This window comes from Mycteria americana, chromosome 26 (assembly GCF_035582795.1).
Source record: "Mycteria americana isolate JAX WOST 10 ecotype Jacksonville Zoo and Gardens chromosome 26, USCA_MyAme_1.0, whole genome shotgun sequence".
Taxonomy (NCBI): Eukaryota; Metazoa; Chordata; class Aves; order Ciconiiformes; family Ciconiidae; genus Mycteria; species Mycteria americana.
This window is the reverse complement of record NC_134390.1, coordinates 2,011,843-2,036,548: the sequence shown is the minus strand read 5'-3', so window position 1 is coordinate 2,036,548 and position 24,706 is coordinate 2,011,843. Positions and strand designations below refer to the sequence as shown.

General features: G+C 56.8%; 2 protein-coding genes and 1 non-coding gene across 7 annotated transcripts; all 3 read left to right on the top strand.

Moving 5' to 3' along the window:
- The first annotated feature begins 699 nt into the window (after positions 1-699).
- On the top strand, positions 700-10,155 carry CCNT1 (cyclin T1). 3 transcript variants are annotated; one of them, XM_075525368.1, is made up of 9 exons: positions 727-1,044; positions 1,648-1,729; positions 2,044-2,172; positions 3,058-3,118; positions 4,495-4,557; positions 4,942-4,987; positions 7,315-7,478; positions 7,835-7,905; positions 8,297-10,155. In XM_075525368.1, the coding sequence occupies exons 1-9, from the start codon at positions 869-871 to the stop codon at positions 9,716-9,718; spliced, it is 2,214 nt and encodes a 737-aa protein (XP_075381483.1). In that variant the 5' UTR covers positions 727-868; the 3' UTR covers positions 9,719-10,155. The 3 variants fall into 3 exon arrangements, 2 of the variants coding, with proteins under 2 accessions (XP_075381483.1, XP_075381484.1); XR_012778822.1 differs by lacking the exon at positions 7,315-7,478 and having other exon boundaries at positions 700-1,044; positions 8,297-8,439; XM_075525369.1 differs by lacking the exons at positions 727-1,044; positions 1,648-1,729; positions 2,044-2,172; ... (1 more) ...; positions 4,495-4,557; positions 7,315-7,478 and having other exon boundaries at positions 4,946-4,987.
- Positions 10,156-11,698: 1,543 nt separating this feature from the next.
- On the top strand, positions 11,699-24,179 carry KANSL2 (KAT8 regulatory NSL complex subunit 2). Of its 3 annotated transcripts, none has more exons than XM_075525373.1 (10): positions 11,699-11,719; positions 12,739-13,000; positions 13,959-14,137; positions 14,747-14,861; positions 15,298-15,465; positions 16,657-16,819; positions 17,617-17,713; positions 20,394-20,647; positions 22,423-22,659; positions 23,589-24,179. In XM_075525373.1, the coding sequence occupies exons 2-10, from the start codon at positions 12,750-12,752 to the stop codon at positions 23,715-23,717; spliced, it is 1,593 nt and encodes a 530-aa protein (XP_075381488.1). In that variant the 5' UTR covers positions 11,699-11,719; positions 12,739-12,749; the 3' UTR covers positions 23,718-24,179. The 3 variants fall into 3 exon arrangements, with proteins under 3 accessions (XP_075381488.1, XP_075381487.1, XP_075381485.1); XM_075525372.1 differs by lacking the exon at positions 11,699-11,719 and adding an exon at positions 12,414-12,520 and having other exon boundaries at positions 12,742-13,000; XM_075525370.1 differs by lacking the exon at positions 11,699-11,719 and adding an exon at positions 12,414-12,520.
- On the top strand, positions 17,806-17,934 carry LOC142421172 (small nucleolar RNA SNORA2/SNORA34 family). The gene has a single exon (XR_012778852.1). It is a non-coding gene; the product is annotated as a small nucleolar RNA SNORA2/SNORA34 family (small nucleolar RNA).
- Positions 24,180-24,706: the final 527 nt, after the last annotated feature.

Below are 24,706 nucleotides of genomic sequence, written 5' to 3'. Positions count from 1 at the left end.
GGGGGGGGGCATTTCCCAGCCCCGCACCGGGGTGTTTGCGGGGGGGGGGGGGGTCGGGGTGCAGCCCCCCCCTTTGCCAGAATCCCCCATGTGCCAAAGAGGGGCGATGGGCCCCCCTGGGGCGGGGGCGGGGGGGGTGGGGGTCTCCCCAGCCCCCTCCATGTGCCAAACTGAAGTGCCGCCTGCCGGGGGGGGGTGCAGGCAAAGCACCTTCGCAGCCCCCCCAGCCCCCCCGGGGGTCCCGGCCCTCCCCGGCTAGGGGGTCCCGCTCCCTCCCGGGGGGGCTGCTGGCGGGGGGGGGGGGGGGGGAGGGGGGCAGCTCCCCCCCATTTTAAATGCAAAAAAAAAAATGAAGTGACTTTTCTTTTTTTTTTTTTTTTTTTTTTGTTTTGTTGTTTTATGAAGCAGTTTTGGGGCGGGGGGGGGGGTTCAGCCCGGGGGGGGGGGAAGGGGGGCAGCAGCCCCCCTTCTCCCCCCCCCCCTCCCCCCCAGCGCAGACCTGAGGTACTTTGTCCTTCGTGTGTACAGATAAATTATATATAAAACTCACTTTGGATACGAGCTGTGGCCTGGCCTGTGGGGCGGGGGGGCCGAGACCCCGGGGCTCCGGGAAAGCCGGGGCCGGGGGGGCCGCGGGGAGGGTGGTGGTGGGGGGGGGCGGGTAACGGCTGCCCCGCCCCCTTAGCAACACGTTCCGCGTCAGAACGCGCAGGCGCGGCCAACCGCGCATGCGCCTCAACGGCTCCTCCTTTGCCAGTCCCTGTGACGGAGCCGTACGCGCGCGCCGCCGCCCTGTGACGCCGGTGGCGCCGTTGCGTGCGTGCGTGCGTCCGTGCGTGCGTGCGTGCGCGCGCGGGCGCAGATCGCCATGGAGGCCTCGGCGGGCGGAGGGGCCGGCGGCGCGGCGGGGCGGCGCTGGTACTTCACCCGCGAGCAGCTGGACCGCAGCCCTTCGCGCCGCGCCGGGCTCGACCCCGACAAGGAGCTCTCGTACCGGCAGCAGGCGGCCAACCTGCTGCAGGACATGGGGCAGCGTCTCAACGTGTATCCGGCCGCGCTAGGCCGCGCGGCCTGCGCTTGGGTGCTGCCGCCGTGGGGCGGGGGGGGGCGGGCTGGCCCGGCCAGGCAGCGGGGAGAGACGGGTCCGGCCGTTGCGAGAGCTAGGCCTGGGTGCGGGGAGGGTCGGGGCCGGGCCGGGAGCGGGGAGAGCCGGCGTCGGCCGTGGGGAGAGCCGAGAGCGTTTCGGGAGCGGGGAGAGCTGTGCCGGGGTGCGGGGAAGGCTAGGCCAGGCCCGGCCCGGGAGCGGGGAGAGCCGGCGTCAGCCGTGGGGAGAGCTGAGAGCGTTTCGGGAGCGGGGAAGAGCTTTGTCGCGGTGCGGGGAAGGCCCGGCCCGGGAGCGGGGAGAGCCGAGCGCGTTTTCGGAGCGGGGAGAGGCGGGCCCGGCCGCGGGGAGAGCGAGGCCGGGAGCGGAGAGAGCTGGGCCCGTTTCGGGAGAGGGGAGAGCTTTGCCGGTATGCGGGGAGGGCCAGGTCCGGGCCGGGAGCGGGAGAGCGAGGCCCGGCCCGGTGCCGGTGGGCTGTAGGGGAGTTGAGGGCGCTGCTCAGGGGTCGTCGTCGGAGCTGTGTGTTTCTTTAACCACCCCATCAGCTCCCAGCTCACCATCAACACGGCCATCGTGTACATGCACCGCTTCTACATGGTGCAGTCCTTCACCCAGTTCCACAGGAACGTAAGTGTGCTGGGGTCTGGCGGGGTGGGGGGATGCCGGGAACCCCCCAGCTCTGCTCCTGCTGCTGCCTGGCAGCCAGCTCGGGGGGCAACCTGCTGGGACCGACCCTGGGGAGGGGGCTTGGAAAGGGGAAGGGTGGTTTGTAGCTGCCGGTAGTCACCAGAGACCCTTTTCCCTCTTGGTGGTGTTTGGACTTGCGCAGGCTTTGTTTCCTAAAGGAATATTTGTTTTAGACGTGAGAATTAGCCTAATTTATTTGCTCTAATCTTGAACTTACTAGCTTTAAAAAAAAATAATGTTTTTTTTCTCTGAAGTCGGTGGTACCAGCAGCTCTGTTCTTGGCAGCCAAGGTGGAGGAGCAGCCTCGTAAGCTGGAGCATGTAATCAAGGTAGCACATGCCTGTCTGCATCCCCAGGAAACTCCTCTAGACACCAAGAGCGAGGTAAGTGTCGAGATCGGAGAACTGGGCTCTGATGTGAGGAGCGGAGGCACGAGGAATGGGAATGGCGGAAGCGTGCTGCATCCTGAATCGCGTGGCTACAGCGTCTTGTTAAATCGGGTTCAGCAGTACCCGCTCTCTAAGCGAGCGGCTGTGTCCTAGGATGGTCAGTGACAGCTTTCCAATTCGACTGCTCTTACGCTACCGAGAGCTTTTTGGCTTCTGTACAGCAGAAGGCTTTTCTTTCCTGCTCTGTGGCAACCTCTCTTCTGTTCTCCTCTGCTGTGCCGCTGCAAATGTGACTTGGGTGTGCTGTATAACAATGTCTGCGTGAAAAGCTTCTGAGGAGGGCATGGATGTTGGCTGCTGCGATTGAGTAGTGTCTGTGGCAGAGCAGAAGGTGGTGTGCGCAGTTGGTTCTGTTCTGTCCCCACACGTTTAACGGTGGGTTTATTAAAAACGTTGCTGATTCCCCATCTCTTGAGACAGCCCGTCTTACCTGGAACTGAGCAGCCTAACCTGCTGAAAAGGGGCAGCTTTATCCAGGAAAGCTTAAGGAAAAAAAAAATAAAATAAAAATAGCAGCTAATTCCTCTCCTGTACTGCTCGTATAGCCGTCCCGTGCAGTGCGAGGGACCAGGACTGAGAGGGCCACTGTGGATCCCGAAGCAGCCATCCCCTAGCGGAAGCGCTAGCAGGGGAGCGGGTCCACCCCAGCACTCTGCTTTCTCTTTTCTGGCAGGGAATCTGTGCCAGTCCCCCCAGTGCAGATCGGCATAAAGATTCCCCTTTGCTATTTTTGCCTCCCTGAGAAAAGGGTGTTAGAAATGTGCAGGCTTTATACGGAGTGCCTCATCGTGAGTAACTTGCCTGTCCTCTCAACCCCAGGCTTACCTGCAACAAGCCCAAGACCTGGTCATTCTAGAGAGCATAATACTGCAGACCCTGGGTAAGTTTTTCAAAGCGGACGGGCTGCCACACGAATCCCAGACCCAGGAGTGTTCCGCAGAGCGGAGAGCCTAACCGCACAGTCTTCTCCACAGCTGGAGGGCAGATGTACAGCTGGCCAGTGGGAGAGCAAGAGTCCAGGCAACAAACTCTATTTTTCACACCCACTCCTTCTGTTTTCCTTTTAACATCAGTTTTTTCAGGTGTAACTCGTGTCAGGTTCAATGCTCAGAGAAATTAAAGTGTGGAAGTGTGGCTCGTCTCTTTTTTTTTTTCCCCCCCACAACAGGTTTTGTACTGCTTGGACACCGGTTGCTGTCCTCCATTGTGCTGTTGAACTCAATAATGCTCTAGTCCTGTGGCCAGGAAGCAGTTTGCACTGAGAGATGTCTAACAAAACCTGGGTTGAAAGTTAATATTTTGATTAGATGGCTGAACATGAAAAAAAAAATACCCAAACCAGCAACAGTTTTGGGGTTTTTTTGAAAGTAGAAGCTGGAGCCTACACTTAGGGCTGTGGCCGTTGGATCCGGTATCCTGTTCCTTTCTAAAATGTACTGTTAAAACTTGGTTTTACTAACATATATTCCATTTCAGAGGCAGTTTGTAGGTAGTGTTTCCACTCTGAAATACTCAGTAGACCTTTGTTATTTCTGACCTGGTTCAGACTAAATGTCACTAGTCCCTCACTCGCAGGGGGGCAGGAGGGGCAGGTGTGTCGATGGGTTGCACGCGCTGGCCTGGCAGGCCAGTGGCTAAACTGTGACCCCAGTTCTGCAACGACTCGGTTCTCCAGTTGTCTTTTTTAACGTCCAAGTTCTTCTAGAATGTTCTGCCTGGGAAGAACCAAATCTGTTGCACACATGGACGGATTTGAATTTTTTTTTTTTTCTTTAAAACATAATGCCCAAACTGAATAGGAAACTGAAGCGAGGATTAAGTTCAGTTGTCTTTAGTGCTGTAGGCTCCTTCAAAGGGAAAACGTCTGCTTCCTCTTAGCTTTTTGGGTGACAGAAATTCCTTTGAGCAGATGCCATTGTCTTCTCCTTCCTCCCAGCTGCTGTAAGAGGCTTTGTCCTGCTATTTTTAAAATCCTTAATAGTTGTTTTGTTTTCAGTGAGGTCTTTCAAGCGCAGAAGTCATTTAGCTGCTTGGAGGTCTGGCAGCAGCAGTGACCTTCGGGGTTTTGTGACTGGAGAACTTGAGTCTTCTGGATACAGGAAAACGGGCTCCTCTATTCCTGCTTGCCTCCGAGCAGAGAGCAGGGGCTGTAGGAGGGAAGGGGAGAAGGCCTTGTCCCCCAGGAAACGTGAGGTTCGTAGATCCGTGGGGGTGTGCTGCTGGTTTTCTGATGGCCGTATGTCTGTGTTCTTCCAGGTTTTGAGATCACTATTGACCACCCCCATACCCACGTGGTGAAGTGCACACAGCTAGTGCGAGGTAAGCGATGTCAGACGTCGGGTGCTTGTGGCTTCTCCTCCGTGTAACCTCAGCCTGATAAAGAAGAGCTGTGAAAATACGTTGTGGTGTTTAGCTGGGATGGCCCGAGAACTTGCCTGCAGTCAGGCTCCTTAATAACCATAACGAATGTCAAAATAGAGGCAGTTGCAAATGACTGACGCGATGTGGCTCTGCTGAACCACGCAAAGCTCTCTGTGTACAGTAATTTCTAAAATCCCTCTAGCTGTGGCGTAGTTAGTTGAATTATGCTGGCTCTCTTATTTTGTGTGTGGTGGCGAGAGGCCCGTGGTTCTTGCACTAAAATGGAATAATGTTTGTCAGGATATGCAGACTAACACCCTGCTTTTTCCTTTTCTCTTTCAGCCAGCAAGGACTTGGCCCAAACTTCCTATTTCATGGCTACCAACAGGTTATTATTTTACAATTGATTCATATTTGACAGAGGGTCTTATCTGGAGGAGATGTGCTACTGGTGACCCCTGGGGCATTGGTCAGCCTGCGAGCAACTGGGGATCGCTTGGTTTGGTTCAGGAAGAGCAGGAACCCTTTCTCCTGCTAGCTGCTGGTCAAAACCAGCTGCAAAATCAGCCATAGAAGCGAGGCAGATGGGATGCTCAGGAACTTCACTGCTTTCTTTTATGGGGAGTTAGGCAGTTGTGAAAGTTCAAAAAAAAAAAAAACCAAAACCCAAACTAAACCAAAAAGGTAGACTTGAAATGAATGTATACATTTTTTGCTTGCTTATTACCTGGGTGTCAGAGAGTTTTTACTGAACTAGGTGCTGTGCAAATTGTCAAGAAATGCGGTCTGTACCCCGAAGAAGGCTGATCTAGAGTATAAAGGGAGAAAAACAGTAGCTGGACGCAGGCATGAGGCGTTACAAGAGGAAGCGATAGCCTTGTCTGGCCTGTGTGACTGGACAGACAGTCCTGTAAGCAGCATCTATAGACAGAGTCTTGGAAACGAACAAAGCCCGTAGTTTTTTTTTTCACTTTAGAGAGGTCTGGGTAGTTCTGTCACTGGATTTTCCCTGCAAGGCTGATTCCGTCCCTTGTGTTGGGACTTCCGAAATTTTTTAAGAATTTAATTTCCTGGATTACCAGCTTCAGGCAAATCACAGAGTTAATGTTTGGAACAGACCAAGTTGTGGACACGGAAAATCTTGTGTTTTTGTGAAAGAGCTCGCAGAAGTGAAAGGATGGGAGAAAAAGATGGTTTAGGTGCTAGCACAGGTGAAGCTGCAGAGTTGGAGGACGCTTCCAAGCCCTGGCTGAGCTGTGAATGTGCGTGGCCTTGGGCGAGTCGTTTCTCTCCTCTCTGCCTGTGAGAGGTGTTACCTGCTCACCTCCGCAGCGTCCTGAAGGTGCTCTGTAGCTCCAAAGGGCACTGTGTGGGTTTCCTGCATAAACTAGCGTAAAGGGAAGGTGGTGTTAGTAATGTGCGGGTAAATGCATCCTTGAAATGTGTTTTATCCCTGCAGCAATAATTGCAAAACCAAGGAATTATGAGTTAAGGTATACTTGAAAGAAATCCAGGCAGAAAGTAAGAAATGTGGCCAGGCAGCCTCAATTTTGCCTTAAAGTGATGCCATGAAACGGCTGATTAAGGTGCTTAAGTGATGAACTAGATTTATCAGGCGTAGCTACAGATGTTTAACTTTTATTTCCTTCTGGCATCATTATGAGGCAGAGTTAAGGCTCTTTGTGCACCTTAACTTCGCTTTTTACCTTGGCAGACTGGATAAAGGCTCTGAATTTCCCGGGTTTGACTTCTTGGTGTATGGATAAATACAGTATCTGTGAAAAAGCTTCAGACTTTTTGGCTGTAGGTGCTATTGTCTCTCCACACTGCATTGATGGAAAAATGTTTAAATGACCCAAGCACGGTGAAGAAATGCAGATAATGCCATCCCGCGGCTGCGCGTAGATGCTCGGTGGCACCGTTTCCATCAAGTGCTCTTTGAAAGGGCCGATTCATGAGTGTGACAGTGGGTAAATCCTGCACTCAACTTGCTGTCGCGGTTTCTAAGGCTTAGTGGACCTGGTGTTCCTGCAGGTAGAGAGTAGGATGCTTTCTTAGTCCATCGGTTCTCCTGTTCTCAGTGCTTCCTAGACCTCCCAGCACTGATGTCCGAGCTGTCACGTGGCAAATTCATTTACTGATGAAAATACTTGATAGGTGGCCAGGCTCCCTTTTAGGTGCTACTGAGTCGCTCCAGTGTATGGTGCTATTCACAGCTGAAGCTTCAGTGCTTTTCGTAAAAATCATTTGGGAAAGACCAGACCCTTCCTAAAAGCCGAAGAGGGCCAGTTTGCTCCTTGAACGCCATCCCAGGAGTTGCGCTTGGAAGTGTCTGAGTTTCTTCTCAGATTGAGCGGAGCCCACAGCAGAGGTGGGGGCTGGCGGGTAACCCAGCCGCTCGCTTTCTCCCTCGGAGGAGGGCTCGAGCGGGGCGGCAGCATGCCTCGCTGTTCCTGCACGAGCCGCAGAGCCTTGAGCTGACAGAGTTGCCCGGACCCAAATTGCCTGCAGCAGAACGGGGAAGGAACAAGCAAATCGGTGGAGCGGGATAGAGACGCCCGTAACAGTAGGGTTGTACTGGGGGAGGAATGGCAGGGACTTCCCCACCATGTCCACCTCTTGCGCAGCGTCTGTTCAGTGGGCGATTGAGAGTGCTGAAGTTCAGGCTTGGGAGTTGATGGCTTTCTGTTTCTCTCTCCCTGCTGGTGACGTCAGCCTGCACCTGACCACCTTCAGCCTGCAGTACACCCCTCCCGTTGTGGCCTGCGTCTGTATCCACCTGGCTTGTAAGTGGTCCAACTGGGAGATCCCAGTCTCCACGGACGGGAAGCACTGGTGGGAATACGTTGATGGCACTGTAACTCTGGAGCTCTTAGATGGTAAGTTTTGGAGCGAGGTTCCCCCCCAAAGGCTCTTACATTATTTTGGCATCTCTGTTCCTGGGTCTGCCGTTCAAACACGGCCACCGGCCAGTTCACGGACTCCAGGACTTCAGGTCTTGCCAAGCTTTCCAGTGCAGCAACAGCTTCTATGGTACAACAGAGATGGCAAAAGGCGCACAGTGAGAGATGAGTTTAAATGTGGTCAGTGATACTAGCTCTCAGTATTTCCCCTCCTGGAGTAGCTCCATCTCATAAGTAGCTCCACTCATCAGTAAGCAGGGGGTTGCCCTGATGGATTAGTGCTGGTCTGCCTGCCTCTGACCCTCTTGCCTGGGTTTGTGTTTCCTCTGCAGAACTGACTCATGAATTCCTGCAGATCCTTGAGAAAACTCCCAACCGGCTTAAACGCATCCGGAACTGGCGGGTAAGAATCTGCTTGGGACCGCGGGTGCTTGCAGGAGAACACAGGCTCTGATTTCTTCTGTGTGCACGAGGCTGGGTGGCATCTCTGGTATTACAATGCAAGACAGTGTCTGAAGGGCATGTGTGGGGGGGAATCTGAACGCTGGGCGTCTGCAAAATGTTGCTTCAGCGCTTGACTTCATCTGTTCTGAATTAACTCTGTAGAGACCTTGGTTTTTCAACTGCCCTAGCAACCCCACTTGCAGTGGTTGGGTCTTTTCCCACCGGGAGAGATGGGGGCAAAGTGGATCTGTCTTTAAATGAGAGCTTGCGCTGTAGCGGGTGAGCTGCTTGCATCAAACCAGCTCTAGTGATAGCCCAAAGTAAATGACCGGTCACTGCTTTTATTCCAGGCCTCTCAAGCAGCCAAGAAGTCAAAGGCTGATGACCACGGTGAAGATGAGAGCCTGTCGGAGCAGACAATCCTCAACATGATTTCCAGGAACAATAGTTCGGACATGAACATTGCTGGGTTAATGAGCATGTCGACATCCTCGACCGCTGGAGCAGGGCCTTCTCTGTCGGCCACGGTGGACTCGCCCAGCGACCAGAGCGGTGCGGATATGTCCCAGCCTGATCACTGGCATCCTCCACCCAAGCTGGAGACTGGCCAGAGTCACAGGACTAACGAAAGCTCATCGGCTGCTGAGCATCCTTTACAGCAAGATGGCGCTGGTTATCAGAAGCATAGCGGCAAGAACGCCCCGTCGGCCAAAGTGTCGCTCAAGGAGTACCGGGCCAAGCACGCCGAGGAGCTGGCGGCACAGAAGCGGCAGCTGGAGAACATGGAGGCCAACGTGCGGTCTCAGTATGCCTACGCTGCGCAGAATCTCCTGGTCCAGCAGCAGCGGGAGAGGGAAGTCCAGCAAGACAGCAACCCCTCTCCGATCATCCTGAAGATCCCCATCGGCGGCTCGGAGAACCCCGAGCGCCCTCCTGGCCCTGAAAAGAGTGACAAAGCTGTGGCTCTGAAGCTGAGGATCCCGGTGGCAGGTGGAGGTGGGGAGAGGCCGCTCCCCTCCAAGCAGGAGGAGATAAAAATGCGTATCAAGGTGCCGACCGCTGCAGACAGGCACGGCTCCTCGGACGAGAGCAGCGGCAAGAACCGGGAGCACAAGGAGAAACACAAGGGCCACTCTTCTAACCACCACCACCACCACCACAACCACCACTCTCACAAACACTTACATGCCCAGCTTGGCACCGGCCCCAGCAGCGTGGCGAACAAGCGGCCGGGAGACTCTAAACACAGCAGCCAGCCTAGTGCCGTGCCCCACAAGAGCTACGGTCCCCTCGCCTCTTCCCGCAAGAGGCCTCTGCCAGAGGAGGCGGCAGCCACGGCCACGGCCGCGGCCCACGAGCACCAGCCCAAAGTCAGCAAAGCCTCCAAAGGCCCTGGCATGCCGTTCCCTTACCCCCACCTCCCCGGGGTGGCCCACCTCCCAGGGCACAGCTCGGATGCGGGCAACCTCCCCTTACCCCAGGCCAACAAAGCCCGGGGCACCCACAGCAAATCGGACAAGGGTCCCACGGGGGCCAACGGGCACAACGCCAACCAGGCCAGTGACTACCAGGATACGGTCAATATGCTGCACTCGCTGTTGAGCGCGCAGGGCATGCAGCCCACCCAGCCCCCTGCCTTTGACTTCCACTCGTACGAGCTCTTGAACCCCCGGGCTTCCACCAGCTCCAGAGCTGCTGCCAACACGGACAAGCCCCGACCACCCCCCCTGCCCTCAGAACCGCCCCCCCCGCTCCCCCCTCTCCCCAAGTAAAGCCCCTTTTTACTACTGAGTTTGTACAGAGCCCAAGCCCAAACCTGGGCCGCCTCTGCGGGGGCATGAAAGGGCTTGTTCGATCTCCACTGCCTCACGAAGACTATTTTATTATATTATAACTTTTATTATTGATATTTAGACCGCGGAGTTGTTGAAGCTGTGAAAGGATAAGAAACCCTTTCTCTGTTCCTTGCTCCTTCCCCCATCAACTTCCAGTTAGTGGTGGGCTCTGTCCCTGCTGGAACTGAAGCCCCCTCTGGGGAACACACATTGGGGGGGGACCCTGGGGGGTATTTAAAATATGTCACAGAAAATTTTAAGATGTTTTACAAATAATTTAAGCAGTAACTTATATCTTAGTGTTTTGTTCATTTTAATTTTGTGGTGCTGCGGGGGATTCCGGTGAGGGTTTGGGGGTGGCTTTTGTCAGGTGGTTGAGGTTGGTGACAGAAAGTGGGTTCTTTTGGGGGATGGAGGGGAGGAAGCGGCGCAAGGGGAGGGCGAGGACCAGAGGCTGCTTAGGCTGGGGGGGGTTGTGTGTGCGAGGGAATCCCAGTTGCGACCGTGGGGCGATGGGAGCTGCTCTAACCTGCTCTGGGTCCGGTTTCCTCGCTCCAAAAGCTGCTCTGGTTTCAGGATCCCATCTCCATCCCTCGCTCCCCTCCTGCAGATCCCACCGCTTCCGCTGGAAACCCCAGCAGCGGTGGGGCTTCAGGAGAACCGCGTGTGCCGAGGGCTTTTGGTGGCATTTCAGGGACGGCTGGCGTTGAACAGCCAGGGTGAGGCGATGGATCGAGGGCGCTTGGCCCAGGGCCTAACCCCCCCATGGCTTCTTTTTGGGGGGAGAGTCCAGAGGAGCTGCCCATGGCTGGCAGGGACGAGCGCTGCTGAGCGAGGGGCTCGTACGTGGGGTCGGATTGTGCCCAAAGGCAGAGCAGCCCCGTGCTGGGTGATGCCGTGGGTGACGCCGCCGGCACGCGTGGAGCCGGGTTTAGGCGTGAAATGCGTTGGTGGACTCGGTCGGTGGCTGCGTGGGGGTCGATCTGGAGAGGAGCGGCGTGGTGCGTTCCCAGCTGGGATGCGGGATGAGAGCGTGCAGGGCGGCTGGCTGGAAGGGTCACCCTGCCCGCGGCAGCTCTTCCAGGGCCTCTCATCGGTGCATGACTGGAAACGGCTTTTACCGTGAGCTCAGCGCTGGGCCGGGGCAGCCACCTGAATTTTGGTTGAATGTTTCAAAAAAGCCGATTCCCTTTGTTCTCAGACTTTGCTTTTCCAACCTTTAATAAATGTACTGTCTCCGTATGGTTTTTGTGAAACTCTTGTTCTACATTAAGCTTGTTTTTAAGAGCACTGGGTGCTGCTGACCCTCGCCGGTGCCTCTGCCCTCGGTAACCCACCCCCTGCGGTTTTGGGTACGGTTTTTACGTTTTCGGGCTCCCACCAAAGGCCTGGCCCTCGCTTCCCCCCGCTGCTCTTGGAGCCTCTCTTGGTGGCTGGGCTGGCTGCTCCCGGGTTGTCGGGCTTTGCGGTGAATCGCTCCTCCTTCCCTTTCCATTAATCAGCGGGGAGCAACGTCTGTCTGCAGCTGTCCCGGGAAACCGGGAGGGGACGGGGTAGAGCCGGGGGAGGCTCTTGGCCCCCGGCCGGTGCCCTGGGACCAAGCCCGTGTCCCTGGAGCTACCGGGAGCTTCTGCCTTCCCGGAGCCAAAGCACAAACCCGCTCCTGTCTCCCCTCCCTCGCTCGGGGCTGGCAAACCCACGGGCTCCCCGGTCCCCGCCGTGCGCCCCCGGTCCCGCCGCGCCCACGTGTCGGCTTCCCGCCGCGCCGCCCTCACGTGACTCCCGGGGGCGTGGCTAGTCCCTGCGGAGTGACGGCGGGCTCAACCAACCGCATGCGGCACCGCCCCCGCGCCCGCCGCTGATTGGCGGTCGGGCGGGCCAGTGAAGTGGCGGGGCGGGCGTGCGGCGAGGCAGCAGGGAGGCCAGGGCGGCAGCGAGGTAAGATGGCGGCGGCGGCGCCCGCCCTGACCGGGGCCCGCACAGCCCTTCACCGCGACACCTGCGCGCTCCCCCGAGGTCCTTCCGCCCCGCACCGGCCGGGGGGGCGGTTCCCCCCGCCGCCCTCCGCTCCGGCAGCGCTGTTTGGGCTTCCCTCGGGAGCGCCCCTCACGCCCGCCGCCCGCGGACAAAATGGCGGCGCCGGGGGTGGCCGGGCGGCGCGACTGCGCATGCGCGGGACCTGGGCGCGGAGCGGGTGGTGGAACACGTGCGTGGGGGGGAGAGGGGTCGGGACCGGGAGCAGGGATGGGCACCGGGAGCAGGGATGGGCACCGGGAGCGGGGGCCACGCACCGAGGAGCTGTATGGGCGGGGTGTACTGGGAGGAGGGGGTCCTGCACTGGTGCCGGACTGGGCAGTGTGGAGTTGGTGAAGCTGCCCGCGGGGAGGAGGGGGTGCGGGGCTGGGGTGAGCACTGGGCCTGTGGGAAGCATGGAGGGGCAAGGCTGGGAGATCGTGCCCGCTGAGGAAGAGGCCGTGAGCTAGGGGACAGGTGATGCCGTGAAGGGATGGGGTTTGTATTGGGCGTTATGGGGTTGGTGGGCTGTGGATGGAAGGGAGGGTCGTCCCCTGGGAGGGTTTGGGGCTGTGGGATTTGTGTGCGGGGAGGAAAGGGTCCTGCACTGGGGTGGTGGGGGTACGGGGGTACCTCTGGGACGGGTATCCCCCCCGGCTGCAATGCTGGCAGGCAGCGGCACTTGTGCCCGCACCTTGGCGTGGATGTTGCTGCTTGGTAGCTCAGGTGAGTGAGGTTTATTTCGTTCTGTGAGGAAATGGGGTTGCTGTGAAGCTAAAAGTTTCCTCAGACATTGGAAGAAGCTGTCTCTATAGGAGCAACTTCATCTCCTGCCTGTTCAAGGGGGTCAAAGAGTTTTATTCAGATCCGTTAGCAGATGCTGCTCCTCTTTCTTTTTATCGGTAGTTTGCTTCGTTTCTGTTAACTGGTCTGCATCTCTGGAGCAGGCGTTGACATGAACAGAATTCGGATCCATGTTTTGCCATCAAGCCGAGGACGCCTTACTCCCGTGCCGCGGCCTCAGGAGCCTCTGTCATGTGCCTTCACCCACCGCCAGTGCTCCCAGCCGCGGCTGGAGGGGCAGGAGTTTTGCATTAAGCACATTCTTGAAGACAGGAGTGCCCCTTTCAAGCAGTGCAGCTACGTTTCAACCAAGAATGGAAAGCGGTGTCCCAACGCTGCGCCCAAATCGGAGAAGAAGGATGGGTGAGTACCTCTGTCTCTTGGTTCTCCAGTTCTGTACCATACAGAATTAAAAAAAGCGGGAGAAGGTCCTTCTTCTGATTCAGCTGCTGCACTTACGTTACCTCAGACAAGTGGCTCCCTCTTTCTGAAGCGTTTTTAAGCTAGAAAAAGACTCTGTGAGTGCTGGACACTGCGTGGAGTTGTCTTGGTCCTGCTGGACTGTGGGGCTGCTGCCCTCTGCCATCAGAAGGTGGCTGCAGTGATCCAGGTCCTTTGTAAGAGCTGTACATGCACCCACGCGGTGCCGTACCTCTGCTCAGCCCAGCAAATTTAACTTGCTGCTGTCTGTGCTTACGGATAATCCTCAGCTCAGATACTCTGGTCGTGTGTTATGTGGAGCTGATGACCTGGTTGTGCTTCTTGTTCTCTGAAGCGTCTAAAATGTTCTGACTGCTATGGATGGAAGGGCCTAGAACAGCTATCGACATTCAGTAAGCACGTCAGCAGAGCACAGTTTCCCTTACAGGAGCATTGACCCGTGTTTCATTCTCAGAGGTTGTGGGAATGTGGACACTGGTAGTCTTCATTCTGCCCTTGGTCCCTCTGTGATAAAAAGGATCCATCCGATGTGGGCCAGTGTGCTCTGTGTGGAAACTGAGAGTCCAGTGTGAACGTTTGGAAAGAGAAGAGCTCACCTCAGTGGCTTTAAGTAAAAGCTCTTGTCTCTCCCTGCTGCTGTGCCATGTGGCTGCTGGCTCCGGTGCCAGAGGTGGCATTTCAGCGGTGGTGTGTGGTCTGCGAGCCACCCGGGGCTCTCTGGCATTTCCGAGCTGTACCTGCAGCCAGCAGCTCTCTCTGTGAGAGAGCTGTGGAGGGGATGTGCTTTCCAGGTACCAGGGAACGTTTCTCACTCTATCGCTTGTTCGTTTTGCTGGCTGAGGGCTTGGAGTTGTAACGAGCTTGTGATTTATTCCCGCAGCACGTCGTTCTGTGCGGAGCATGCCCGTAGGAACACTCTGGCGCTCCAAGCTCAGATGAAGAAGTCCAATCCTGGGCCTGTAAGCGAGACTCTCCTTTGCCAGCTTAGCTCTTATGCCAAAACAGAGCTGGGCTCCCAGACCGCAGAGAGCAGCCGCAGCGAAGCCAGTCGGATCCTAGGTAAGAACTGAAAGCGAAAACCAGTGAGAGAGGACCTGGAGTTCTCCGTTCTGTGTGGAAATGCCAAGAATATAACTTCTTAAATCCAGTGAAAAAAAGATCCCAGGGGTCTGCGGGTAAAAGATTGTGTTCTACAAACCCTGGCGTGTCTTGCCTGCCACTGACTGTAGACAGGTCACACTGCCAGACCAAAATCCTGCAGGTTTTCTTCCCTTGCCTTTGCAGAGTAGAAATGTTAGCTAGCTTCCCTCTTTGCTGGGTTAGTCTCTAGCGGTGCCTGTCAAACGCTGGCTCAGTGCTGAGCTTCCCATCTCACAGGGTCGCTCGGTGCGGCCAGCCGGCAGTTCACAGTTCCTAGGTAGGCAGGAGCGTCGCTCCACAGGAGCTGTGTATTTTGGCTGCGCCGAGTTGGTGGGTTTCCTGTTGTTCCATGTCACTTGCTCGCACTGTGCTGGGGAGGAGAAGTCTCTCCTGGCAAGAGGCAGAGCTGGTTCACCTCCATGCGGCAGCGGAGCCGAGCTCCCGGGGTCCCCGGCTGCCCTGTGCCGGAGCAGCGAGCGCTGGGACGTAGGGCGGTGTCCTGTCGCTCAGGGTGACTTGTCTTTTCAGATGAGGACAGCTGGAGCGATGGCGAACAGGACCCTATCACAGTGGACCAGACGTGGCGAGGGGACCCGGACAGCGAGGCTGACAGCATCGATAGCGACCAGGAGGATCCCTTGAAGTAAGTTTGATGCTGGTGGCTGCAGGCTGCTTACGCACGTGTGGCGTGCAGAGCGTTCTGAGCTCAGCGTGGTACCAGAGGAGGTGGCGGTTGTATTAAAGAGGTGACGTTATTAAGGGTGTTGCAGTTGGACTTTGTGCCTTGGTGAGGTGCTAGGTGTGAATGCTCGTAAGTCTTGGACCTGGTGGTTCTTCTGGGAAGTATTTGATGGTCATCCTCTTTCAGCGTGGAGCGGTCCATTCAGCAGCAGTCTCTGGGTGATCTCTTAAATTAAAAATAAATCTGTAAACATCAGTATTTCTGCTCGTCACCCATTGATCTGTCTAATCCAGCCCTGCTCAGCCTGTGTTTCTGATAACGTCCGTGTCATTTGGTCAGGAGAAGAGTCCTGAGGGACCCTTAGAATCTTCACCCTGTTTGTGTGGGTGTTTTTCAGACATGCCGGTGTATACACAGCTGAGGAGGTGGCTTTGATCATGCGAGAGAAGCTGATCCGCCTGCAGTCTCTCTACATCGACCAGTTCAAACGACTCCAGCACCTTCTGAAGGAGAAGAAGCGCCGATACCTGCACAGCCGCAAGGGAGAACATGAAGCCATAGGCAAGTACTGGTACAGGTAGTCACTGATCCGTATTCCTCTGGCTGAGGGCACAGCGCTTCTCTAAACCACGTGCAGAACTCTGCATTAAAAAAAATGGGGGTTTTTGCCCTTTGTAGAAGCGGATTTCAGAGCAGTGCTGTCTCGGTAGCGGTCAGAATTAGCGTAGGACTGAAACTCAGTTAGAGAAGGTATTTCTGTGGCTGGCCTTATGCCTGGAGATTGGTATCATTTGGGTTAGAAAGGTTGCCGGATTTCTTTGCTCTTCAAAGTTTGCGGTGTTTTCAGGAAACGAGACTACAAAGTTAATTCTGAAGCAAAAGTTCTTTTGTACGGGATTTCCTGTTTTTGGTTTTATAAACAAAAAATTTATTCATCTGCAAGGTCCTGTCTGTATCGGCAGAAGTTTGTTTCAGTTGTTACACCAGTTCTACTGTGTAACAGTATATGTTACAGGAATGACATATTCCTCCTTCATACTTCAACTTTCCCTTGCAAAAGCACTTCTGCCTCGGTTGGATTTCTCCCTGTACAGAACATGCTCTCGGAGGCAGGAGTTCATAGTTCAGCGGAGGCAGAACTGGGTTGTATAACGGGTTGTAAGTATTGCAGGGCAAAGAATGCTTTCCCTAGCATAGTCTTATAATAGCTCATCCTGGAAAATGGCATAATACGGCTCGGTCTCAAATAAAAATAACTGGAAGTTTGGTACATAACAATTTTGTAGAACTCTTTTTAGCAAACCAGTAATAGAAAAGCAGATCCCCAGCGTTGCCGTGTAATTACAGCTGGGAGTGCTTACTGGAAGCTTCCAGAACTTGCACGGGAGCAAGCTGAAATTTGACAAACTTCTATTCTGCTTGCAGAAATCACAATAGACTTTTGAGTGGCCAAATTATTTTAAAATAGATGCTTAAAAATATTCAGTCGGCTCCTCGTGTGCACTGAGCAGTTGGGATAAGTTTTGGGATGGAGTCTGCTTGTCTGCTTTGTCATCCTCTTCTGTAACCGAAAGATGTGCTTCCTGTTTATACGTGCAACTCTCACTGCTCGTTCGCTCCGTGCGTTGACATCTGTGTCATTAGTTAGCTGTTGGAGCTCTCGACGGCTGATTTTGGCTCTTGATACCAAAAAAAATGGAAGGATGTGGCAGGTGGAGTGGTATTTTCTGACCCTTCCCTCGCTCCCCGCAGGCAGCAGCCTTCTGACAGGCCCGGAGGGGCTGATGGCCAAGGAGCGTGAGAACCTGAAGCGCCTGAAGTGCCTGCGCCGCTACCGGCAGCGCTACGGCGTGGAGGCCCTGCTCCACCGGCAGCTGAAGGAGCGCAGGATGCTGGCGACCGATGGTGCTGCCCAGCAGGTGCGTCCAGCAGCTCGGGGACTGGGTACGGCTGGAGTTTCAGCCTCGCTTGGAAGCTGGGTCTCTCCTCTCGTCCCTTCCTGAGAGCGATTCCCAGGCCGGGTCCGCTCTGCCCCTGCCGGGTTGTCCCTTGTAACACCCTTTCTGCAAGGACATAAAGATCCGGTCCTGGCCAGCGCCCTCAGTATCCACAATTGGCTGGAACATTGGGTGTTCCTAGAGTCATTTTAAATGGGCACCAACTGCAAAAGTTAAAGTGTGGAGTTGGAGAATTTTCCCTTTTGAAAGGGAGGGCTCAGTACAAGGTAGCCTGACTTTCATCACTGAAAAACGTGTGGAAAATACTCCTTCCTATCGTGGTGAAACCCAGGCCTATAGTGGTGAAACCCAGACTCCTCCTAGACCCAAAGGCAGGCCCCTTGCATCACACATGAAACTAAAATTGAAGCCGTGTGCAGCCATTTCTTTGTAACCATTTTAAAATTCAAAGCACTCGCTTAACTGACTTCTGAAAGTTGAAAGATAAGTCTGAGAAACCTCGTTCTTTGAGACATATTTCTGAGGTGAAGCTCTTCCTATTGAAATCGAGTCGTGCTTTATTATCTCAGCTCTGTTTAATAACAGCTTGAACGGGAAGGACCTAATGAGGAGCGAGGCTCTGCTGGAGTGGAACTGAGAGTTTGGTCTTGGCGTGTTTTGAAAGCAGGATGCAAGTGGTGTATAGCCGAGGGGGTTTCTCTGGAACAGAGCCAGGCGACTCTCCAGCGCAGCTCTGAGCTCTGCTCTTGGACTTGCAGGCGCACACCACCCGCTCCAGCCAGAGGTGCTTGGCCTTCGTCGACGATGTGCGATGCTCCAACCAGTCCCTCCCGATGACCAGGCACTGCCTTACGCGTATCCTTTGATCTGCCTGCGCTGCCTTGGGCTGCGCTCCTGACTGTTTGCTGGCGGTTTGAAGTGCGTCTGATCCTCCTTTTTTTTTCTCTTTGGCCCTAAATCAAGGCCATCGGTTTTCCGTAGCCGTTGGTTTCAAGCAGGAGCCCAGACGAAATGTCTCCCGGTCTGTTGGCGCTCCCGTCCCCGTGGAACGGCCAATTCGTGTGGGAGCGACAAAAAGCTGGGCTTGCCCTCGCCTCTGCCCGGGCAGGTCCCGCTGCAGCCTTCCTGTGGTATACTGGCCGATCAGAGCATCCGAACAGGGTGGCTAGTTCGCTTGGAAGCGACAAGGGAACCTCCCGAAGCCTGAGGAAGGCATGAGATGGTTTCTGGCTGTGTGTGAGGGGGGTAGAAGGAAGTCTGCTCTCGGCTTGGCTACAGGTGCTGGGTGCCAACAGCCATCCTGAGCAGGGTCTGTGGGCTCTCAGTGTGAGTCCTGCTGTGAAGGATGTTTGTAGGAAAGGGTGTCTGAGTGCTGAAGCATGTGCTCAGTGATTTTTGGGAGGACCGGAATGAGGGTGTAGTTCCTAGCTTGTTTGGGGCTGCCATGGGTCAGCTCAGTCTCCTTTTACTCCTTGAAAGGTTCGCACACGTGTGCGTGAGAACAGCCTCGAGCTGTTCGACCTCCTAAAACAGCCTCGGCTTTTTGAGGGCCGGCACTGAAAATTTCCACTGGGATTCCCCCAGCTCAGAGATCACCGCCCCAACATGGGATCCACGAACCGAGCGTGGCCCTGGGTGCGTCTGCGCAGCTCTTGTCTAAGTGGGATTGGGTGGATGTGTCCGGGAGGAGGTTTGGATCGTGTCGGAGCTGTGTTAGCAGCTGATGCTGGTGTGAGTCAGGAGAAGCTGTGGTGTTGGGTCCCAGAGCAGAGCTGGCAGCCAGGGGGAGGATGAGCTCTTCGTTTTGTTTGAGCTCTTCGTTTTGTTTTGTTAGTGAAGTTGGCAGACTCGACTCCAGCTATGCGCAGGGAGCAGCCCGGGGAGCAGGAAGCTGCCTTTGTTTCTCTCTCTAGTGATCGTATACTTCAAAATAAAGACAGGATAAATACCTATAAAACGGTTTGAGCAAGTTGCTGTTTGCAGCTGGCTCGCTTTGAGCAGGGCAGGCCGAGAAGGGAGTGGAAAAAGCGAGGTTTGATTTCCTTACGTCTGAGCTGTCAGCTGACTTTCACTGACACAAACAAGATTTTACTTTGGTTAGCCCCGCTGAGCCGATAACATCTGCAGTCTGCTCTGCTTTGTGCATTGTCAGGAGGCTCTTGGGCTTTGTTTGCTTTTCAGGAGCTGGATTGTTTGTGACAATGCATTAAAGGGACCGAACCCAGCTGGGCTGTTGAGCTCCGGGTGGAGCGTGTGTTTTTGTCATCTTGGCAATCCATGCTTTTTGGCTACCAATAAAGTCAGTGCTTGATCTGGGAGTCATTCGGAGAGATTAAAATCTGGCTTCCCCACCCTGCTGTTCATACAGAGACGCTTTCCTCGCCACATCTGCCCTCGAGTGTCTGAGAGGTCTGGCTCCTCTGGGCTGTGCTCCGTACCGTTGCTGCTAGCACAGATCACGGGCTCCCCACAGCCTGCCGGGAAGTCGTACCGGCGTGTTCACAGCTGCCTCAGTGCAGGGAGGAGAGGAGGAAAGGATAAATCTGAAACCTAGACGGCTTAAGAAACTGGGTTAAACTTGGTACCTTTTGCCAGTTTATGTGGGTTTGGAAGTTTGGGGGTTTTTTTCCTCTCCCACACTGCGCTGCGTGAAGAGGAAACTGCGGCGTGAACCCCACAACCATCGAGAACAGCTGGGCGTTTGGGTTTGATATTGAGGTATCTGACCTGAAAGACTTGATCCGCGCCTGAAAGCTGCTTTGGCCCCAGCTCCCGATTGTGTCACCAAGTGAGCAGAGCGAGGCACGGTCTCCGCGCAGGTGACGATCTCAGCTGGTCCTTGCAGCAGTAAGTAGAAACTTCACGACCGTCAGTAAGACGTTTATGCAGACCCTCGTGCAGCCTCAGTGGTGGGTCCGTCTGTAGTTTCGCCGGGCTCTTGGAAGAGGATGGGATTTGGTCTGTAGCTACTCTCTGCTGGTGGATTGCTCTGCAAGCGCGATGCAATTGGAGCAGAGTTTCTGTTTGTGATTAAAGGCAGGAAATCCCATTTACACCTCTGGCAGGAATAGGTTTTCCATTGGGAAGGAAAATGCACTGGGAAGACAGAAATACCGGAACTAAACTCCTGGCTGTGGAAAAAGCATTGTGTGTGCTCGTATCTCTGCTGCGTGTTAGATGTTAAGGCTTGTGCGGATGCCTTTTAAATGGATGTCTGCAAATAAAAGTAAGCCTGTGCATTTGTAATATCTTCCATCTGAGGATCTGCGAGTGCTTTACAGGGATCCAGCTACATCTCCCAGCCCCCGCTGGGCGGCTGTCGCTGTTGTCCCCGTTTTCCATCATGCAAGTAACGTCACCCACATCGCTGGGCAGTCGGGGTGCAACTCCGGAGTCTGGACTCGGAGAAATGTGTGGGGTTTTTAACACCGTTTGCCTGAGGGTGGTGGGTGAGCGGGGAGCGTTTATGCCTCTGGATGCGTGTCTGTCTGTAGTTTGTCTGCTGTGCAGGTTTCCCTTGACCACATCTTCCCAGACATCTGTCAGGACGCTAATCAGACTCTGTTTAAACCGTGTCACGGCTCTGAGGAAATACCCTGCAACAAGCCAGTTCCCGTGAGCCTCTCCGAGGATCCGTGCTGCCCGCTCCATCTCCGCTTGCCTCCGCAGATGTACGTACCCGAGCAGGTCCTGGCTGTCCCCGAGGAGCTGGAAGCTGCCCCCACAGACCTGTACTTGAGCGCTGCTGAGCTCCAGCCCACGGAGAGCTTGCCCCTGGAGTTCAGCGATGTAAGTTGTGCAGTGTGCTTTAGGCCGTGGTGTGCAAGCAACGTGTCCTGCAGAAAAGCTTCCCCTGAATATCGCTGTTTTCATTACACGCCATGAACTCACACTGAAATACTCGTGGAGCGGGCTGCAGTGCAGCAGAGCCGGTGCTCTCTGTGTGGAGCACGTATGGATGTCACGTAAATCGCTACCTCCCCAGCACAGATAATGTAGAATTATTTCTATTCTTGCTGGCTTGGGGAAGGAGAGTCTCTTGAAAAATGTGCAGGAATGCAAAAGGTTTGGGAGATGTTTGTTTCTGTAGGGTTGGTGACTGCTCCTTTAGAAGAGCTGTGCTCTCATTTAAATCCGTATTTAGGGGCTTTTTAAAAAGAGGATTTTTTTTTTTCCCTCTTCTCTCCCGTGAGGGATACATGAGGTTTTTAATCCCCAGATTATTCTGATGTCCTGCACGCATGTTAAGCCTACATGCTTAAAATCTTCTGAAATTTGTTTAAACAAAAAAATACCGTGGTCAGTTGGAGCTGCTTCTCTGAACGAGGCGTCACTTGCTTTAGTATTCGGATGCCCCTGAGGTTCTTGAGCGCTTCTATCGGGAGGCAAATCTCGTAACCACTTTAGAGTTTGCCGATGGAGGAGGGATCGCCCAGCAGCTGTGGAATCCCAGGGATGGCAGCGGCCACAGCGTTAACACGGGAGAGCGAGTGCTGCTGCTGTGGGGTCAGGCTGGGCCCGGCACCCCCGGGGTCGCGGGAATGTTCCCCCTGCCTTCGGTGGGCATTGGACCAGATCCCGGCCGTCCTTCCTGCGGGGCAGAGCCGGCACGCTGCTCTCTGTGAAAACAGCCTTTGTGGGAGGTGGTTTTTTTTTTCCAGGTCAGAAATGAAAAACGTAACTGTTTCTCTCCCCCAGCCTGTCCTTTGAGAGCGTCCCCCACTCTGTGTGGGGTTTTGGGCATTTCGGGCAGGAACCTGGGTGCCTTGCTGCTACCCCGAGCCGTGCGTGGACGTAACTGCAGACGCTCTGCGAGAGCCCTCCGTCCTCGGCTCGGAGGGATTCGGATTTACAGCAGCGTACGGCTGCGTAGGGCGTCTGCGTTCTCTCTCGCGTCACGCTAGGCTGGTAAAGTGCCACTCGTGAGTTGCAGGCATCTCGCCTTGATGTCAAACACCCTCCAAAGCCAAAACAAATCCCGTCCTCTAACAATAGCCTCGCAGGAATCCCAGCCTCTCGCGTCAGCGAGGTTATCCACGCACGCAGCAGACGGCAGCGAGCAGGGCGGACGGAGGAGTAAGCCAGAGACCGTCGGCTCCAATACGTTGTGTCGGGGCAAGCAAAGAGGGTGGTGTGAAATCCTGGGAGAGGGGCGACTGCTCCGGGCGTCCCGAGGAGGGCAGGATCGGACCCTTTCAGAGCCCTCCTGGCTGCTGCGAGGATGCTCCTGGGGCAGCACGTCACGCTGGGCTCGGGACCTTGTGCCCTACGCCTTGTTTTCGGTGGGAGCGCAGCACTGCCAGCCTGGATCGCGCCGTTTCTGGAGGAGGAGGCCCCCGTAGTTGCGTTCCCAGCTGCCGAGGCCGGGGGTCCCAGTAGCACGGTGCCCCCTGCTCTGCCTTCCTCCTCCCGTGCCCATAAACCAGCGGAGCGATCTGCTGCCCGCTCCCGCCCCGCTCGAGGGGGTAGCGGAGAAGGGCTGCGAGCACTCGTGCTTCTGTCCCCCGTGGTGCTCCTCGGGCCCCCTCCTGCTGATGAGCCGCTCCCGGTGTTTTCTCTCCTAGGACTTGGACGTGGTGGGCGATGGCATGCAGTGCCCCCCGTCCCCTCTGCTCTTTGATCCTTCTGTGGCCCTCGATCAGTCCCTCAGAGACGTTGCCGAGGCCCCCATAGACATCCTGGCCCTGGAGGAGCCCTCCCACCCAGGCCTCCCTCCGCAGATGGTGCCGACGGACAGAGGAAGCTCCTCTGCCCACGTCTTCTCCCCGGCCGCCGAGCCTCCGGCCGAGCTGCCTGCGCAGGTACAGCCGGGAGAGCGCGGCGGGGGCTCCCAGCAGCAGCGCGGCTCCTGCTCCGGCTGAACCCCCACCCCTGCGGCTCTGCGGGGAGTGCAGCCTGCGTCTTCCCGGGGTCACGAGTCCCCGTTTGCCCTCCCGCCACCCAGCCAGGCCCTCGGGGGGGGTAGGGGAGGGAGGGTTTGCTCTCCCATGCAGCGGAGTTCGGACCCGTGCTACGCCCGCGGTCTGGATGATATTAGGAGCGTTGGGGTGGGAGCCAGAGCCTGTCCCCGGGGGAGCGGCGGAGGACGGGCAGTCTCCTCTTCTCCGTGGGTGGCTCGGTGCCACCCTCTTCCTGTGTGTGGGATGGGTGTTGCGGGAGCTGTCTGGGACGCAGCGGGCACGTCTCGCAGGCCGGGGACTACCTACTGTGGGAAGCCCGCTTTCTGCCATCTGGGGATTTTAAGGGGAGCTGTCATCTTCTGGGCAAAGGGCTTCTGCTTTCTCCTTCTTTTGAGACGCGTTTTTCACTTGCAACTTGCTCCCCTCGTGTCCCACCCGGAGCCCGCGGCTCGCTCGGGCCGTGCCCGCAGGGTGTCGTCTTTGGAGATGTCCTCAGACGCCCCGTCCTGCATCCCGTCACCTCTCCCACGCTGTCCCTGCAGCCGAGGAGTCCTCGCGCTGCCTCTCCCCTGATGGGAGCCGAGTGTTGGGGCGGGGGGACCCCAGCGCTGGCGCACGCACCCCCCAGGCCCTGAATGAAGACCACCGGTTTGCCGTAGCCCTTGGTTTCAAGCAGGAGCCCAGAGGAAATGTCTCCCGCTCTGTTGGCGCTCCCCTCCCCGTGGAACGGCCAATTCGCGTGGGAGCGACAAAAAGCTGGGCTTGCCCTCGCCTCTGCCCGGGCAGGTCCCGCTGCAGCCGGCCCACCGTGCCTTTTCTGTCCCCAACAGAGTCACTTGCCCATGGCAGTGTGCCGGCCGGGGCCCAGGGACGACCGGCGGCCGGAGGAAGCTGCCTCCTCCGCCCAGGCCCGTGGAGCGGCCGCCAACGGGAGCCTGGAGCCGGCGTCCGTGAGCTGAGCGCGGCAGCACGTGGCGTCTGTACCCTCCCTTGTGCATCCCAGTCGTGGCGGAGCTCGGCAGCGGGACACGCGTGGAAAACCTGCGGGCGCCGGTGTCCTTGCCCAGCACCGGGCCGAGCCGCAGCTCCGGCTCCTCTGCCGGCGTCATTCCCGGAGCGGCGGGGGCTTGGAACCCCGGAGCGGGGACCCCAGATCCTCCTTGCCCCGGCTCTGCCTGCCCTCGCTGTGGGGAGCCCTGCGTGGCCGGGCTGGCCAGGGGAAAAGACGTAGAGGGACTCGGGGAAAGGACGGGGCGGCTCTCCGGAGTTGGGGGGTCCTTTGCCGTGGGGAGTGGTCTGTTCCTCTGGGGCCCCCGGAGGGGCTGCGAGGTGGGCCCTGGAAGGTTTGCGGTCTGGGGAGGAGGTTCCCTCCCGTGGGTAAACACCCCCCCCCCCCCCCCCCCCCCAAATAAAGCGCTGGAGATGGGTGCCGAGTGTCCCCCGTGTCCTGGGGCGAGGGTGGGCTGGGATGGTGGTGGAAGAGCTGAAGGAGGGAGCAGCCGGTGCCGTCCCGGGGGGTGCCCCGGGGTGACGAACGTCCCCCCCGGGGGGGGGGGGTGACCCCTCTGCTCCCCACGGTGGAACCCCTGCCCCGCCTGGGCTGTCGCTCCCGTATTTCGGGCCTTTGCACCCCGGAGCTCGGCGGCTGCAGCGGGGGGGACCCAGCAGAGCCGGGCCGAGCCCCTGCGGGCTCCGTGGGGCGCGGGGGGGGCCGGGCTGCTCGGTGCCGAATCCCCGCGGGGGGGGGGAGGAGCGGGGGCGGCCGGGGCCCGTGTCCGCCGTGCCCGGTCCGATACCGGGTCCCTCTCAGCAGCTCCAGGGATCACGGGGTGGGGGGGCACCGTGGCGGGGGGGGGGCGAGCCCGGCCCCGGGGGAGGGATGCGGCGGCGGCGGCGGCACCGGGACACCCGCACCCGCCGTCCCCGCCGCCCCGGGACCCCCCCGCCG

What these genes read in the sequence shown, in the direction of transcription:
- KANSL2 (XM_075525370.1), top strand. Translation starts at nt 12,457, where the DNA reads ATGCTGGCAGGCAGCGGCACTTGTGCCCGCACCTTGGCGTGGATGTTG. An exon ending in GACCAGGCACTGCCTTACGC is followed by an intron (nt 17,714 to 20,393) that starts GTATCCTTTGAT and finishes ACATCTTCCCAG; the next exon opens with ACATCTGTCAGGACGCTAAT. An exon ending in CGGCCGAGCTGCCTGCGCAG is followed by an intron (nt 22,660 to 23,588) that starts GTACAGCCGGGA and finishes TGTCCCCAACAG; the next exon opens with AGTCACTTGCCCATGGCAGT.
- CCNT1 (XM_075525368.1), top strand. Translation starts at nt 869, where the DNA reads ATGGAGGCCTCGGCGGGCGGAGGGGCCGGCGGCGCGGCGGGGCGGCGC. An exon ending in GTGCACACAGCTAGTGCGAG is followed by an intron (nt 4,558 to 4,941) that starts GTAAGCGATGTC and finishes TTTCTCTTTCAG; the next exon opens with CCAGCAAGGACTTGGCCCAA. An exon ending in AACGCATCCGGAACTGGCGG is followed by an intron (nt 7,906 to 8,296) that starts GTAAGAATCTGC and finishes CTTTTATTCCAG; the next exon opens with GCCTCTCAAGCAGCCAAGAA.